At 46.6% G+C, this 17851-nt stretch overlaps 1 protein-coding gene and 1 long non-coding RNA gene across 4 annotated transcripts; one reads left to right on the top strand and one right to left on the bottom strand.

Annotated features, from left to right (window-relative positions):
* Positions 1-253: 253 nt before the first annotated feature.
* Positions 254-2250, top strand: LOC105697732. Of its 3 annotated transcripts, none has more exons than XR_001103878.2 (7): positions 254-424; positions 526-805; positions 922-1016; positions 1142-1231; positions 1298-1439; positions 1551-1736; positions 2063-2250. It is a non-coding gene; the product is annotated as an uncharacterized LOC105697732 (long non-coding RNA). The 3 variants fall into 3 exon arrangements; XR_001103877.2 differs by having other exon boundaries at positions 901-1016; positions 1551-1617; XR_001103876.2 differs by having other exon boundaries at positions 901-1016.
* On the bottom strand, positions 1415-16263 carry LOC105697731 (glutathione S-transferase). The gene is made up of 5 exons (XM_012421341.1): positions 16155-16263; positions 3404-3570; positions 2325-2492; positions 1747-1889; positions 1415-1619 (listed from the first exon to the last, which is right to left on the bottom strand). The coding sequence occupies exons 2-5, from the start codon at positions 3546-3548 to the stop codon at positions 1452-1454; spliced, it is 624 nt and encodes a 207-aa protein (XP_012276764.1). The 5' UTR covers positions 3549-3570; positions 16155-16263; the 3' UTR covers positions 1415-1451.
* Between the last annotated feature and the right edge of the window lie 1588 nt (positions 16264-17851).

Here is a 17851-nt window from a genome sequence, read left to right as displayed (position 1 = left end):
GGAACCCTCATGCAGCGAATCTGGGTGAGTGCGATAGCTCCTAGAAATCTTCGCGCGTCACAACCAGCCAAGCGCCAAGCTACGGGTCGAGACGTTGAGTATGTGTGCATTCGGCGCTACACTCGCCAAGTATGCGTTTGACTCGAAAACTGCGAAAAATCCTCCCGAGGCTTACCTAACTGCGGATATAAGCCGAGTCATTTTGTTGCGCCGCCCTTGGGGGCAAAAAACGGTAAAAGCTAATGTACGAAACCAGAGGGCAGCACAGGATGCGATCGCACGACCCTGCCCGTGAGCAATCTCCCAACTCATCTCTGTCTCTGCTTGTTAAGGAGAATTCAAGTATGATTCATGTTTGGGTAATGAAAGTGAAGGCGGTACTAAATTGAACCAGTGGCGCCATCATCGAGGTTAAAATCGGGAGGTAGGTATGAAACGGCTCTATTATTTCCAACGGAAATGTTAAATTTTTAGATGCTTATTCATGGCACCGTAGGTAGGTTTATTAATGAGGAAACGTTTCAGGGTATCTGGGAATGATGACTTCTGTCGAATTTGTTATCGTTAACGCAGTTATTATTTCTCTTAACACTCATTAAATTTATCAGATCGTATACAACGCAGAACTAGATTACGCTCACTCCAAGTGCGTACAACCATCTGAGTACCAGCTCCTCGACGAAGAACCTAACATGAAACGTTGAACACACTCATAGTAACACCTTTTAGAAACCATGCTCCGGATAAGGTTGTCACGAAATTTACATGGCAGTTTCTATGAATGTTCACTGCTGTGACGTGTTCGGTAAGCTTATCAGCCTGCAGGCCGTACAACTTAAACGTATATACATTTATGTTTATGTATAATATGTTCCTGCCTATTGTATCTTTTTTACAAAGTGATTCTCTGCCTGTCCGAAGCTCCGATTGTGTCGCAGCAGAAATCTATCCTAAGAAACGAATTAACTCAACAGAATTCCTTGGATCAAGTTGGATCACGGTACACGGTTGAAGAGGTACAGCTTTAGATTTAATATCCAACGCAGGCCTCATGGTGCCAACTGGACATCTCGAAATCTCTCATTATATCGTAACATCGATGACATCAACACGTCTAAATATATATGTCTCTTTTTTTTAGTTAATTCTCCGTTCGCGTGTTATCACGCATCGCCTGTGTACTTCCAGCTTACATTTACACCGAAAGGTGTGACGTTTAATACCCGCCGTTGTAAGTAAATGTCGTTGCCTAGACCCTGAAGGTAGCCGGCTGATCTGATTGCACTTATTTCACTAGCGAGGGTAATTCGCCAGGCACGGATGATTTTTCGAAGTCAAGGACTGCGACCTCGCGGAAATGGAAGAAAAATAAAAAAGAAAAACGCCCCGAATGTGCGATCTTTAATTTGTGGGTGAACCAATTGACGGACCGTCTCGATGTAATCTCCTTTTTAAAATTCCGTCTGCGGTCGCTTGCCAAGCCACTCGACTATCGCTGGAATTTCGTGCACTCGTTGCTTCAAGCCCCTCAGTGCTGGATAATTTTCCAGGGAAGCTGGCCCGAAGATCTGCTCGAAGTTCTCAAGAGCCACCGCGAACACGAAATCCGCCCACGTGGTCTGAAACAAATTAGATCATTAAATCCAAGGACATTCATTTTCGACCCTGATGTAACCACCTGTCCGATAAGCGAAAGTTCCTATGATTTTTCATTTTTTAGACAAACTTAAGCTCGGGTAAATTTACCGTCGTCCCGACTGCGTAACCACCGTTGTTCGCAATAGTTTGCTCGAATTTATTCAAATAGAAGGGTATTGTCTCTTTCAGCAGTCTCGCCTTCTTCTCCTCCTTCTTGAAAGGGTCCTCCTCGGTTCGATATTGGAACAAGACTGAAAGAAGAAAGCGTCTCATTAAATTAAATTTCTCGCACCGCGAGCACCTTCCTCGTTTGATATCATCCACGATTGAAAAAATTCGGGCAATACTATAAGATTACTTTGTCAAATATTCTGTCTTAATATCCAAATTCTAGTGATTTATCTTTTTACTTTTGTCAAAACAGGTCGCAAGGAATGAGGGTCTCCAGGTAGGGGGCAAGAGCCGTGGGAGAAACCGCAGAGATCTGAAATTCTGAATATTCCGGTGATGTTAAAGGACCGTGCTAGCCACTCTCTCGGTTTCCACGGATCCCGGATCCCTCATCTCGGAAACTTGCCGCAAACCGGGATTCTCACCAAGGGCCACCCTCGGTGAACCACCGGGTCCCTTTACCGCACTCCCATATTTACCTCGGAGCACCGAACAAGTACGCCAGCATTGCTCACCTTGTTTCAAGTCGCCGAGCGTGTCGACGAGGACGTCGCACAGCATGGACTCCCATTCGTCCTTTCCTGCTAACCCGTGTTTCCTGGCTAAATATCTGGCGACGGCGTTGCTCTGAGCTATCGGTTTCCCATCGATCTCCAGGACCGGCAGCATCCCATAAGGCATGGCTAATAAAAAGCAAGAACATTTTTCGCAGTAAAGAATGCCGCACACACGGAGAATGATGTCCTTGAACCAAAGAAATGGATTTTTCTACAGTACCGAAGAAATAGATTCAAAGGATAATTATTTGTCTCAAAATCGAGGAAATTGAATGCAACGTATCTTAGGAATTAAGACGATTTATTTGAGTTCATTCGTTTAGTTTAAGGACGGGCCATTTGATGGTGAAAATTTGTTCGTACGTCATAAAGGTTGTCATAATTATAGTTCTTTTTTTAAACATTCAACTGTAGAAGTGTACACGTGCAGCGTGCGACCGGAATAAGGAAAATGTGTTCGGCCCTTGTTAAAACCGCCTGCGTTGTCGAGGATGAAGAGCGCTAAATGTTGATGAATTCGTTTAGCGATTTGCCGGAATTACTCCTCTACGCGGAATTAAATCGCCTCACGGTGTAGTGGTACTTTGCATATTTGTTCTTCCCTTTCCCATTCCGAGCGAAAGTAGATAAACTCAGTCGCGTTCGGGCAAAAGGAGATAAATCCTATCCTATTCCATCTAGACCGAGCGAATGCAGCCTCGTTGGTACAGAAGTAGGTACATTCAATCTCGGTCCCGTTTTGCATCGAAATGGCAATTTGTGCGAGCATTACACCGTTTTAATAAAGTCGCGGTATAAGAATTCTACTCATAACCGCGCACGAAGTTTAGGTTTTCCTTTAGAATTTCCGTTTATCCTGAAGAACCTTTACTTTGATTTTTGAGAATGTGACCCTGTAAATAGGGATGTGGGACCTCGAACGTAATTTTCATTAACTTTAACGTTTTAATTTTCCTGCCAGAGGAAGTAATATGGGAGACCTCTTTGATGTAAAGACCTCACTCTCCGGCGCCAGAAAATTTTCGCAGATCACTCACACTTCTTCAGCTCCGGCCAGCGTTCCTTCGGGACTCGCTCGTCGACGTAATCGATACCAACCATGGCAAATATGTAACGAATATGCTCGGCTCGGCCGCGAGCGTTGAAATATATCAGCTTGTAACTCGGCTGCTCTTCCGTCATTTTTCCTCCGATTATCTCCGACCTGAAATGCAATACCATTAATTGGCCGGAAATAAATCGTTCCAAGTTCCGCGAGCCATTTCATTCGAGTCCAGACACTGATTGATCGCCGATCAGTTCCGCCGCGATACTTTTATCTCCTCTTACTTCCTCCATTTTTATTTTCAGCTACAGAATCTATTTCGAATAACTAGACTACGTGACATTTGGCGGCAGTAATGGAAAACTGGCGTGAACAAGGAAGAGATGAGCACAAATTTGGAGGAGGATGATCCCTGTACAAATTTAAATCTAGGTGTAATAAAAGTATTATGATTTAGTCCGTGTCACTATTTTCAAGGATTATTTCTAGAGTACATAGGAAGTAGAAGAGTCACGTTAAGTTGAAAAAAATCGTTCGGAATAGAAGCGAATTGTTGCCTTATCCATCTTAGCCGTATCCCATTAGTTTACATACTTTGTAATGCAACTTGTAGCGACAAATGAATTTATTTTAATTTAATTACAGGTGTCGTAATGCCTGTTTTGCAGACGTTACGTCACAGTGATGGAGAGTATAGGTCGGTGGGTCGATGATGGGAATGTGTGGGATATTACCAGAGATCGATAGGGAGATTACTGCGGCGATGGCTGTGCATTCGTATGCTAATTTCACACTCTTGGAGCTTTTTATTGCACGTGATGTTAATTCCCCTAGATCAGACCTTAGGCAATTAATAATCGAACGTACGAGTAAGGATTTAAAAAAGTCCCTCCTGATCAGGCGACCAAAGTTGGGACGGAACTGTAACTTTAACTTGGACGTGGTTTAGGCGGAACTTTCGGGTCGCCATCGATTTTTCTAATAGTTTGAAATCCTGCGGTAACATCTTTTATTCATAGATCGAAAACTCGTGGAATACGGTCTTCCAAAGAATCAACAAACCGTAAAAGGACCAACCCTTTTATTTTTTTCCAGGTTTTTGTAAAACCACGTCTCCTCCTCGGCATTAATCCGCACTCTGTCAATTAATTCAGCAGTCGGAAGAAGAGTGGAACGGCTTTAGAATAGAAAAATACTAAAAGCCACACCGAGTCATACCAAGAGGATAATATCGCTGCCGAGGAGTGTTTACCAAAGTGGCGTAAATAATGTAATATTCTTGGAAACTCCGCTCTTTGATGCCGCTAACGAGGTGAACTCACGCATGGAACCATCGTCTGGTACGTTGGTGTAAATTATTATAATACCCCTCCACTATCCCGCGTTCTCGGTAACGAGTTGTAAACTGACACACATTACGGACCTTTTAGTACCCCTGCGAAATTAAAATGCCCACGACCTTTCGCCTCGTGAAGCAAGCCGATGTTTAAGGGTCAGGCGAACAATAATTCCAATATTTCTCTGCCGTCGTTGGCGTTTTTCCTCGCCCGATTTGATATCCCGCCTCCATAAATGTCCATTAGAGTGATATTTCTGAGGTTATTTCCAGAGAGGGAATGCAGGAAATGCCTTTTCCCTTCCAAGGATAGCACAAGAACGACTCAGGGCTCGAGAAGGAAGGGCGAGTACTGCTGGGGGACTTTTCCGAAAAATGCCTCGACTTCGAGATGAGAGACCTCGGACAGAATTGGTCGTAAACTTCCGGGCTTTTCGACGCCTTCGTAAATCGGCGCCATGGGGATCCCAATCGGAGCCACCCTGGCCGATATATTTCACCGAGTTTCAATAAATCCCGTCGAGTGCTCGCACCCCGACGTCGAGTCGTCCCGTTTCGGCTTATCACGTCGGACGAGCCGTTCCTTTGCTGGTGATAAAGCCAACCGAGTCCAACTCGACACGCGAGCGGATCGTTAACCTCGAAATAAACCAACTTCCCGCTGAGAGGCTCGACGTCCTGACTTCGGAAGCACGTCGAAGACGCCGAAGATGGCGAAGGAAAAGCGAGGGTTGCTCCAGTTTCGGCGCCTTATCACTGACGGCATTTGGGACCGAAATCCCCAAACTTACGTGAAAACGTTTCTTTTTCAGGATGGAGCACTCGGAGTCCCTAGGGATCGAGGATCCAACTTTCGCGAGGGAGGAGGGGCCTGATGAAAATGCAATCCGCGCACCCCTGATAGGAAGAATAACGAGGGAAGAATAATACCGATAGCCAACCTCCAGGGCTTAATGATAACAGGCTAAATGAGAGGCGTGATAAAGACGAGGCTCTGGGGTCTCGGCTCGGGGAGCGGATTCAATCTTGCCGAAAGCCCCGGAAAAGCTCCTTCTGGATCCCCGGAAATCGGGTCGAGGTGCAGCCAAGTTCGAGTTCTCTGTGCACTCGGACACGACGTCGAGGCGAATCGTCCTCGACAAAGCGAGGGTGTCAAAGGAGTCGAGCTGCTCCGAGAGGTTCGATCCAGCTCAAACGAGATTTGGCCTTAAATGCGGTCTCCTTCGTTTAAGAACTTCCCAGTGCTTTTGAGGTTTTGCGCGATTTCCACGGCGGAAAGGATGGCAGAACGGTATTTATGCGTGCAGACACAATTTGCATATCGAGCTTAAGCTAATGGCGACCGTAAATGTAAAAATTGGCCAGTCAGATCGAACATCAAGGCCATATTCAAATTTCTGAGATTTTATCGACTTGTTTTTACCACTGCGATTGTCTTTGCGCTTAGAGATACTTGTCAAGATCGTAACGACAGGTCGTCTCTCAATAAATATGGCAATATTGTGAAGTAAAGACGAAAAACGTCGATAGCGTGGATAGTTTTGCCGGAGGGTGGACGTAATTCCGGAAAGAGGCGCAAGGATCGATTCGGGTCATCAGCTCGAGTATCGAGGCCCTTAAAGCACTTTAGACCGCGAGGTAAGAACTTCCGCGGTAAGTCGGGAGGAATCTTGAGTTAACCTCCGTCTCGGAGGTTTATTTTTCCGGCTTATCCCCGGGATTTTCTCAGCAGGGCGAAAGATTGTCGGGTCCGAGAGGCGGAGGCCAATGAGACAGTCTTGATCCGAAGTCTTGACGGGAAGTCGATAAGAAGGACGGCGGGAAAGTCTTCCCGGGAAATTCGATACTCGGTATCGGCCGGACTGTTCGCATACACGTAGGTGTATGAACAGTTTGTATGGATGTACGAGTCGGTATCATCCCCAAAGGCGTCGGAAGGGAGATAGACTCGATTCAAGGGTGTCATGAATGTTGCCATCGGGCTCCTATCGCAAGAATGCACCACGCAAGGATATGCATATTCCTGCATATTCCTCTTCGTTTTAGGTCTTGATGTATGCACGCATTGTGAAACAGGACGCGACGGTGTATCAGGATACTCGATATTCAGTTCCTCATGTAAAGCGTGTTTTTTGTACAAGGCGTAGGTGTATAGTTCGAGTGCCGACTAGTTCGATCCATTATCATAAGTCGCAAGGACGTGCGCCAGCGATTGCGTGGATCTAGCGGAATATTTAGCAAAAAATAAAACCTGCCTCCACACCCTTGGGTTATCGCTCTTCCGCGCCATTTTTCCGGATTTATGAGGACACTCCGGGCGCTCCTTCTTCCTGGCGGAAAAAAGGAAAAGAAAAAATAGGAGGAGGAACGAAGAATCCCCTCGCTGATCTTGTTACTTCTGACACTTCCGGAGATTTTTCGGCTCGGCAATTCGCCTTGCCCTCCCTGCGAGTCCTGAAACCCTTATGTACGACTATACATCTGGAGATCCCTATTTTTATGGATTCTTGTCCTCTCGGTTCGTGGCGATTTCTACAAGTGGAGGGCGCAGAGATCCCGTGACCAGCCCATGTGATAACATATTTCTCATGTGCTGAATTCGGATGATTTGAACTTTTTACTTCTGATACTTCCAGAGATTTCTCGGTTCGACAATTCGAGACACGAAGTCCTTATGTATGACTATACACTTGGAGATTCCCTTTTTGTTGATTCTTGTCCTCTTGGTTTGTGGCGATTTATAGAAATGGAGGGCATAGGGATCCTCTGACGCAGATACGTGACATGCTCACGTGGTAACGTATTTTTCGTGCGCTGAATTCGGATGCTGCGGTCCAGAGGAATGGAGAAGAGACTAGGGGTGACAGCACCGGGAATGAATGAGCTTTAATATGCCATTCCCGCGCTACTGAGTACGCCTAACACCTCTATTGTTTGTCTGGGCTTACTTCTGGTAAATGGCGATGTGTACGACAATAATTAAACCATGTACCATCCACCGGGCTAGATTACACGGAATGAAACACGCGTTGAAAACCAGACACGTGATTAATAACGCCGGCCTTACGCGGCACAATGTGAACAATTTGTTACGCCCAGATCTACCGGTTCGATCGGTCTGCTTAACCCGATTCGTCATTGGGAAACAGTGTTAAATTTGCCCTGAAAAACCCTGGAAACGACGGTGAATATTATTCCTCCATGGGTACAATTTTTCTTCAATTTGTGCTTTTCAGGGGGAATAATTTGCCACGCTCGGATCGACTGATTGGGCTGTCGGTAGAAGGTGGAAGGCATACGCTTCATTACTTTTAACAATTGTTAATTAATTTTATCCTTGTACAGGTGTATCTCCAAATTTCTGACAGGGATAGATGATCAGCAATTTCGACTGCTCAACCTTAGAAAAGAGCCGGTGCCACTTGGGCATCTCCAAAAGCTCGGAAAGTTTCAAGTGAGTTTTCAGGTCGGGTCATTCGGCCTGGTTCCTTGAGGAGACCTAGAAGTACCACGAGAAGAAGAACCGGGGCTCTTGGGCGGAAAAGAGGTCGGATCGATGGGTCGGAGCACATTCTGATTTCGATCCGGGCCAAAGGATCAAAACGAGAACGGGGATGGTAGTAAGGAGATGGGGGTGAGATGAGCCGATCATTAATAATTCCTGCCGGGTGCAAGTACTACCCTCTCTCTTTCTCTCTCTGATATGCTCTGGACCATCGGAGAAGGTAATTTCGATTTTCATTTTTCCCTGCTACCACAATCGATCACGTTCTTCATTACGAGATGTTCCAACATCTCGTAAATGATTTGTAATTTGAGTGTATAATTTTAATTAGTCCCAAATACATAATAATACTTTATATTTTATCCGAGATAAGATTCTCAGGTATCATCTCGCTATCTAAATTTTTTCTCCATCGTCCAAACTATACTCGAAACATATTTTCGGGATTTTGTTGCGGCACGGAGAAGCAACGTCGGGCTCCCTATCGCTCGTTGGAAATTCCCGTATTTCTCGTTACGGCTCTTCCAAAATTTCCGGAACCAACGCGATGGAAATATTTTCGCTTTCGTGAGCCGTGTACATCAGAGCTGCGGTTATCCATAGCTCGTCCCTCGTTGGCTCTTCATTTCGCCAGCAATCTCGCCTCGACTTTTATATATCTTTTATGAGATTTTTCTCGACGAGCCAGCCGCTCGAATTACGGATTTAGAGCCTATCCAGGAATTCCATCGAGTGGTGTTACGACAGGGAACAATTTGATGAAGATTGATCCCCGGAAAGAAAAACGGAGCGAAAAAAGAAGAACCACAATGGAATTCCTTGAAACAGAACCGAGGCGTCAATGAGTTTATCTTCAGAGTCTTGACCCGATTCCTCGATGGCAAGTTCCACCGTTAACATTTTCCTTTTTCCCTCATAATTCGGCAAATCGACGGGGCGGCAATCCTCCCCACGTGGAGGGTGGCGCAGGTTAGAGTGCCACCTTTAAAGTGCCCCACATCGGCTTTTCATTTCCCGAGCAGCCCCTTTTTGACCTCATGTAAGTTTTATGCAGCCTTTTACGGCACGCTCCTGGCTCGATGCACAGATTTAAAGTTTACCCGGGAATTCCATCACCCCACATTACGAGTAAGAACGACGTTCGGGTCGGATAGCCATATCGGAGCTCGTTAAGGGGATTCCCGGGAAAGGGGGTAAATTGTTTCTCCTCGAGAAATTAGCTCCGTTTCCCGATTGAACTGAAAATTTCCTTCTTCTTCGATGCTCTGAAAAAGAAAGCCCTGGGGGTGACAAAAGGAGCTGGTGGAGGTTTGGTTTTAATAACGCGCCGAAGACGCACCCCCGGCTTATTTAGTGCTTTAATATTTCCTTCCCTTATTTCCTGTGAAAGGCTGTTTCAGGTCGCTTTTCATGGGATTTCATGGAGTCCTTGGAATTGCCTTTTAACGGCGCCTCCTCGGGTTTCCTACCCCTTTGACGTTTTCCTGCGACTCTTGGTCCCGCGTTCCCATCGGGCTGAGTCGCAGGGGCGAGTCGTCGATCCTCACGGGGGTCTCGCACTGAAAAGCTCCTCTTCAAAGGAGGAACCCGAGCTCGAGAGAAAGTGCAGGGTGCTTTCTCGACGGCCACCGGACGAATGCTCGGCTGTAATCACGTCGTAAAGCTCCTTCGGGGCTTTGCTGCACCCCTCGATTGGGGACCTTCGAGCGCGCTTCGGGAAATTTGCAAGAAATAATGGAGCAACTTTCAGAGGGGCCGAACTACTTCCCACCGGCTGCTTTCTTTGGCGACCATCGGGGGTGAAAGCTCCGAGAAATATGGCGCTGAAAAATCCCCCGTTCAAGGGACGCCCGAAAGCTCTTCAGAGCTGACGACAACTCGCGACGAGTCTCCTAAACGGCGGAGTGATAAAAATATAATTCTGCCAAGGAACTACTCGAGTTATTGTTCTTTTTCACGGAACGGGAATTTCGAGCTCGCAGGAGGAAATCTGCAAATAATAACGAAAGCTCGAAAGTACTCCAAAACTGGCGACGAGCGTCCTAAACACCGCAATGATAAAAATATAATTTTGCCGAGGAACTACTTGAAGTATTAATTTTTCAGGAGGTACCATCGCCAGCGGGAGACTCTGATCTGGACTTTCGAGCTTGCAGGAGAAAATTTGCAAGAAATAATGGAAGAAGTTTCCGAGAGGAGAGCTCCTCGATCTCGGGCAGGAGACTGCGAGTTTTGAGGGATATCAGAATTCCCTATCCATTTCTGATATTTCTCTCGGTGTTCCAGGTCGCCCAAAATACCACGAGGTACAATGAGATACAATGGCCTTTTCTGGTGGTTTTGAATCGAAGAAGAAATAAGTGCCCCAGGATACGATCCTCGAAGGTTGCCAGTGACAGATCCCAGTATCTTTAGTCGACGGAAACGCAATTCGGTCCGCTGGGCAAATCGCCGAGGAGAAATTTCGACTTTACCGCTCGGCTTAATGGACGCCGGACTTCTCTGCGTTAATTGAAGACGAGCGGAGAGACCTCGAGGAATTCTCGCGAGTTTCTCCTCGCCAAAGGAACCCGGAAAGTGGGGCTCGAGGAGGACCTTGGCGACGATTTCCTGCGGAAATTTCAATTTCCCGTTCGCCCTCGTCCCTTCTCGCTGGCGTTTAAAGGTGTCCGCATTGTTTTCCAGTATCGCCGCTTGGCGGTTTTTCTTGGAGTCTTGGGTGGAAAAGAAAATCTAAGGAGATATAAAAAATGGCCAGGAAAGCCGAGGACTAAATTTTAACGAACAGCGCATAATGGGCACCACCTAGGGCTCTTTTCATCCCGCTATTTTTCACACGGCCTTAAAGGGCGTTATTAATTCCTCGTCATTCCTCGACGTCTCTGGCGAGGACACCTGTGCTCCTCGGAAACTTCCCTTTTCCGTGAAGCTGCCCTCCGAGACCCCGGCTCGCCAAGAATTTTAACGAGGCAAGTTTCCCCGGCGCATTCCAACTTCCCCCTACTTGAGAATCCCCATCGGAAGCTTATTTTTCACCCTGGGGTATTACACCCCCCACGAGGCGCGATAACGATATTGCCGTAGATTCGATCGACCCGATCGCTAGATCGCCATCGAAAACTTCACCCTGGCGTGTTTACAGCTTTCGCGGAAGCACCCCAAAGTTACGTCTAATTAAGTTTGCCTCGATTTTCAATCAGCGCCGATAAAGCTCGATTTATCCGGCAAATAGGGCACGAAATCGAGTCTAGATGTTCTTCGGGAAATCAAAAAGTTAAATCCTCCGATTTCCCCCGCAAAACTTCCCGACGTCCCGAAAAAGCTCGGGAAATTCGTATTTCCTTTTTTCCATAAACCACCGACATGGAAAACTTCCCCCTCCCGGTTTATTTGCGCCTCGAGTTTTGACGCGGCGAAAGGATCATGCAAATTTATGGAAATCGCAATGTTTTTATTTTTCTTTTTTAATGGCCCCGGTTTTCTTCTTTCGACTTCTTTCCTTTTCTTTTTTCCCGAACCAAGTTTTCAAGAGCCTGGAGTTGCGCTCATCTCGGGGGAAATTAATTTCGATTGCCGAGTAATCCCATGCTCGGGGAAAAAGGGAAGTTTCGAATCGAGGTGGTTTTAACTTCTATTTAATTATTCCCTCTTTCGGAATCGCTCGAGTTACGTTATCGGTGGAACGCTATCGAGGTTTAGATGCGAACTGGCGATTCAATGGACTGCATCCAACAATTCCTGCAGTCAACTATTTCCGAACAGGGCAAGAGCTGTAAAATATAAACACCGCTGGAGTTCCCTTGGGAGAAAAGCAACTAGTTCGAACTTCCTGATTGGTTCCATGGGATCGGAGGGGAACCGGAAGCGCAGTAAATGGCCGTTCAGAGGGTGGTTATTAAACGTTGAATGGACGCTTTAACCTGTGACGTTTCCCTGGGGCTAACGTCGGGAATTCTAGGCAACGCCACCCGGAAACGTGCAAAAAAGGGCTCTCCCTTCGTCGGCAATTTTTTTTTTCCAATTTCGGCCGATGATAACGTTATCTCCTCTCCTATTCGTAAGGCAAGATTTGTTACGCGGGTACGCGTACAATGTATCGTATCCCTTTCATCGGCATAAATGCACATTCGGAAGAAGAGCGAAAATTAAACTTAACTCTGCCGCTTTAACCTGTGACGTTTCCCTGGGGCTAACGTCGGGAATTCTAGGCAACGCCACCCGAAAACGTGCAAAAAGGGCTCTCCCTTCGTCGGCAATTTTTTTTTCCAATTTCAGCCGATGACAACGTTATCTCCTCTCCTCTTCGTAAGGCAAGATTTGTTACACGGTACGCGTACGATGTATCGTATCCCTTTCAACGGCATAAATGAACATTCGGAAAAAGAGCGAAAATTAAACTTAGCTCTGCCAGTGGCAGTCTGTATATATTTTTATTCACCATTTTAGTTATTTCCAGGTTCTCCAGGCTTCGATGAAAATTCCGGATTCCGGAAAATCGGGGAATGTGGCTGCCTCGATGAAAAATGCAAGTGGCTCGTCGGAATGGCGATAACATTCCTCCTCCATATCGGCGGGGAGGCAGAGATTAACCGCGAGATGCTGAGGAATTCCCTCTTGGAGTTGCGGAACCCTGGAACCGATTTCTGATTCACCGTTCAGGAAACTGGCTCCGTTATATCGCGGACGAAGACGAGTAAATTCCAATTTAATTACAGCCGCCATTGAGCCAGTCACTTGCGATTTCCGGAGGGAAAAAAATCCGCGATTAGCGAGCCGGGGAAACGCACTTATTGCATTGGAAAGGGATATTGTTAACCCTTTAGTGCCGACCGAAATTGTTATCACTTATCGGAAGACGATATATCGTTGTTCGGCACTAAAGGGGTTAAGGCGATGTAAAAGTGGCAACACAAAGGTCTCATTTATGAAACTTTACCCTGAACTAAGTGTATCGAATTGTTTGAAAGTTGACAAAGTAAATATGGACGCTATAAGGAAGGTCCTGACACCCATGAAATTTGAATGGTTAAAAAATGTCTTTATAGGCATTCTTACAATTTTATATTAATAATGAAATTTCATGGGTGTTAGGACCTTCCTTATAGCCTCCATATTCACGTTGTCAAGTTTGAGACGACTCGGTACATTAAGTTCGGAGAAATGTTTCATGAACGATCGACTCCTCCGGTGACACTTTAACATTCCCTTAACCCTTTGACCTATAACCACGAGTCTGACTCGTGGCAAAAACACGCAATTGGCATATATCGTATAGGCCAAGGGGTTAAGAGTGGAAAATGACGGGAAGGAAATTACATCGACTCCGATTTAAAGGCATGAAATAATTAAACATAAGAATCATTTTCTGGAGACGAAAATACGTTTGAGGATTTCTCTTTTAATCCTTGTCATGTGAAATGTCAGAAGATGGACGTGGCTTGAATTTTTCACGGGGTCATTAAAACTTAGGCCTCTTCGTGCAGGATCGCTCAAATCGAAGCCTGGCTTTGGTGCAATCTCGAAACACGCTCCCCTTTCTGTCCTATTTGACACCCGTGATTATCCTTTCATGGAAACGTCCTCCAGGAGAGAGATCCTCGTGTCGTGCCAGCTAGGGATTTCCTATCGAGGATCGATAGCGATGTCGCTTCGTTTAATTTTTCCAACGCAGCCGGAGACCTACTTTCGTTTTCCCGACTTTGTCAGATTTCTTTTCTACGCACTGGCAGGACGATATTAATGAGCAGCACTCTAGAGAGCTAATGTAATTTCGGTGTAGGCCGCGATTTTTAATTCCCTTTTTTCAGGGCTTTCAAAAAGGAGGAGGAAGGTTTTCGAAGCGAATTGCGAGATTTTTACAATTTCGAGGAAAAATGCCAAAGCGCATCCGAGGGACCGGCGAATTTATTAATCGGCCACCTGTTTCAAAGTCTTGGATAATTTATCGTCCAAATGCAATTCCCAGGTTTTCTTTTTAAATCGGGGCAGGATGAGGAAAATAAAGGAAACGAACAATGGCGTTCGCTCCAATCGGTATAAAGTGCACTGTGTATACGTATATATATACATGTAACTACTTGCCGATACTCGAAGTAATCGAAATCTCTCGCAATACCTACTTTGATCTGTTCGATCGGTCTCGTATTTCGAGTAGCTCCGAGAAGTTTCACTGTTTATCGGATTCGTCACTAGGAGCAACGGGGTGTTTATGCTTCCCCGAGGTTCGAGGAGGAAAGCGATATCACACCTATCGATGATTACGCTCGAATTTCAGCCGACTGAATTTTTGTATTCGTTTTATCGAAACAATCGAGCCGCCGCTATGTGGGCACGTAATGCTCTTATAACCGTCGCCAGAACAAATCCCGCGTTCCAAAATAGATTCAATTTACGGAAGCTTTACCCGGTAAGCTCAAAGTGGACTCAATTTGGAGTAGCTCGAGACACATCGTCCCACTTAGCGAGCACGGACTTATCACTAACTTCCGATCCCGAAGAACAACAAAAGCAACACCTACATTTCCTAAGAAGCTTTAAACATCTACAAACTGCACTTCAAAGCGACCAACGTAAACTGTCCATAAATTTCCGGGAAGGAACTCCTCGCATTAATGACGTTGAATCCACAAATGTATGGAAGTTTATTATGGGCTTGGGCGAATGAGGGAAAATATAGGGCTAGAGAGTTTCTCATGACGAGGGGCAAAAACGCGACGACCCTGGGGAAGTACTTTAGTTTTTATTATTATATGGAGGGATTTCGGACTTGGGGGGATGTTGGAACATTTTTTGATAGAGCAGTCTTGACGTAGAGATGACGCACGAAAACTTATCGATTTAGAGCGGTCATTTCGATATTCCGAGGGGAATACGGATTTGGGGGGATTTTGAAGAATTTTTTGTCAGGTGTTCCGATATCGAGGTAATACGAAAACTCTCTGATTCGGTTCGACGCTCGAGTGCGGTGGAATTGTGACGTAGGAGAGTTTTCACGTGGAATTACGTGCTTATTTTCTGAGCGTAACGAAAATCGGACATCCGGGTACGTGAGCGTCGTGAAAATCGGACCTGTGGGTACTTGAGAGTCACGAAAATCGCACAAGTCGGTACACGAGTCATGAAAATCGGTCGTGTTGGTACTTGAGAGTCAGGAAAATTGCACAAGTCGGTACACAAGTTATGAAAATCGAACGTATGGATACGTGATCGTAACGAACATTGGATATGCAAGTACGTGAACATCACAAAAATCAAACATGCTGGTACTTTGAAATCATAAAAATAAAATATGCGGGTACGAGGACGTTACGAAACCGGCCATGCGGGTCACGAATACCAAACATGCGGGTACGTCGAAATTTTCAAAAAATCGGACATGCGGGCACTCCGAAATTACTGAAATCAAAGATGCGGGCAATCAGGCGCACGAAAGCCAAACATGCGGGTACTCCGGAATCACAAAAATCAAACATGCGGGCAAACGGCCGTCACGAGAGCCAAACATGCGGGTACTTCGAAATCACAAAAATGGGACATGCGGGTACCCAAGCGTCCGAAAAATCGGCAACGCGGATACACAATCTACTTGAGAACAGCACATAATTCTACGTTCAACGTCATCCCTCGAATCTCGGCGTGAAATATTTCCTCACAAACATCCCGCGACATCGAGATAGCACGAAAACTCACTGGTCCACAGAGTACAGGATCGCGACGTGGGAGGATGGAGGAAAATTTGTCGTCAGAGGTGTCCCGACATCGAGATGACGCGAGAACTCCCCGACCGAGAGGGTGCGGAATTCGATGCCGGAGTGGAGTCGAATTGGGACGCGGGGGATTCGTGACGTAGGGGAGATTTTTGTCAGAGGTGTCCGGAAATCGGGGCGACACCCGGAAACTTACCGGTCCAGAGGGTGCGGAGTTCGATGCTCGAGCGGAGCGCGGGGCGGACTGAATGCCGAACGTTACTCCTTCGGCACGGCTCGCGCCCTGCCGCGCGTTTCCGCCAAACTCTCCCTGCTGTAAAACACGGTGCGCGCAACCTCGGCGAATTTCTGCCGCCGGGGAACATCTACCGGGGGTTGTACCTGCGCGCGGAATCGCCGCCTTCCCATTCTTCCCCGGATCGTTGAGCAATTAACATCGCCGAACGTCCCGGCGAGTTTGCGCCCTGCGCACCGCCCCCCGCTATGCCCGCGATTGTTTCACCCGCGTCGTTAAGTGATTAATGCCTTCGCGAAATGGAACTATTGCGATGGTTCCTACAAACTACTCCCTGCGTAATTAAAAAGTTGGCCGCGATAATTCCCGAATACTATTAACGTCGTTACAAGATACAAGAGGGAAGGAAAGAGAAGCTTCCGCAATGCCCCGAGGCGACTTAAAAAATGAACCTCGGCAAAAGGGAATAATTTCAAGCGTTACGCGTAATCTCGTATCTTTCAAAGGTTATTCCTAGCCCGATGCCGAGTTGTTAATTTCTCCGTAATAGAAGTTCCTAAAAATGATATTACGGCAGTAGTTATTGGGACTGTGCGAGAACGATTCTTAGACATTTTTTAAACGATTATTACCTTACCGGGAGTCATCGATATGAAGAGTATCTATATCAGGATCCGGCTGACAAGGTGCGGCTATTTCTACGTGCATAATTTGTACTTTCTGCGCCCGGACAGAGGAGGAACTCCCGTCGACGGTTTCTTACACGAGTCCGCCTTGGCGGGCAAAAGGGACGAGATCGATCGATCCGAGATCGATAATCCCGGGGACCGAGCCGCAGTCCTCGTTGATAATGCACCTTTGCGGGCTGACCTTTGCAGGTTATTACTACCGCACTCGGGCGCAGTGGAGTAGATCGCTTTATAGTCGGGCATTATCCTCGGGCGGACCGAAGAATCATTATCCCTGAGAACGGCGTTGCCGGGATTGCCGGGACGGTCGGTAAATCAGCTGGCGAAGCGGCTGCCAGGACTTCCTCGTCAAATATTGACCCATGTCGAGATTTAACCACCCATGCTCGCTATACTCGCTACTTACCCTTCGCTACTTACCTGCAAACTCTGCTCCATCGGGGGATGCCGCGGGAAGCGGAATCAAAAGTTGATCCGCACTTTTATCAGCAACTCGGAGCGAGCTCCTCCACTTGTTGCAGCGCTCGGTGTGCATCATCGTATCGGACGTGCGCATCACTTATCTCGTACATTTTGACCCGCCCATGTATCTGGAAAAGGGGTGATATGTTGCTTTTCGCCTCTTTTTCCCTTTTTTTTCCTTTTCCATCCGAAATGATCGCCCTGCTTCGCGTCAAATATTGACTCGGGCGACTTCGCGGCTTTCCTTCCATGAAAGCTCTTCGATCGAAAGAGGCGAAGGAGGTGCGAGTTTCCCTCGAGATCTTGTCGCTCCTTCGCCCTTTTTTTTGCCCCCACTTCTTGAGAATGACCGCCTGATGCATTTCCAGACTCCCATGCATATCGAGGCCGGTTTTTTCTGAAATTCTAAAATATACTGGCCTTCCTCTGGCATTGGAAACCTGTAATCGCGATTACCGTTCTCCTGTACCTTTTTTTTTGTTCGTGATCTATTGCTTTTATTAAGAA

The sequence above is a fragment of the Orussus abietinus genome, unplaced genomic scaffold (assembly GCF_000612105.2).
Source record: "Orussus abietinus isolate OABI.00-Male unplaced genomic scaffold, Oabi_2.0 scaffold64, whole genome shotgun sequence".
Lineage (NCBI taxonomy): Eukaryota > Metazoa > Arthropoda > Insecta > Hymenoptera > Orussidae > Orussus > Orussus abietinus.
The sequence above is the reverse complement of the archived record's forward strand: the minus strand, read 5'-3'. Positions and strand labels throughout refer to the sequence as shown.

Coding starts and splice junctions, on each gene's coding strand:
- LOC105697731 (XM_012421341.1), bottom strand. CDS start 3,548: ATGACGGAAGAGCAGCCGAGTTACAAGCTGATATATTTCAACGCTCGC. Junction 1,890..2,324: donor GCTCGGCGACTTGAAACAAG/GTGAGCAATGCT, acceptor TTCTTCTTTCAG/TCTTGTTCCAATATCGAACC. Junction 1,620..1,746: donor GTTACGCAGTCGGGACGACG/GTAAATTTACCC, acceptor AATTTGTTTCAG/ACCACGTGGGCGGATTTCGT.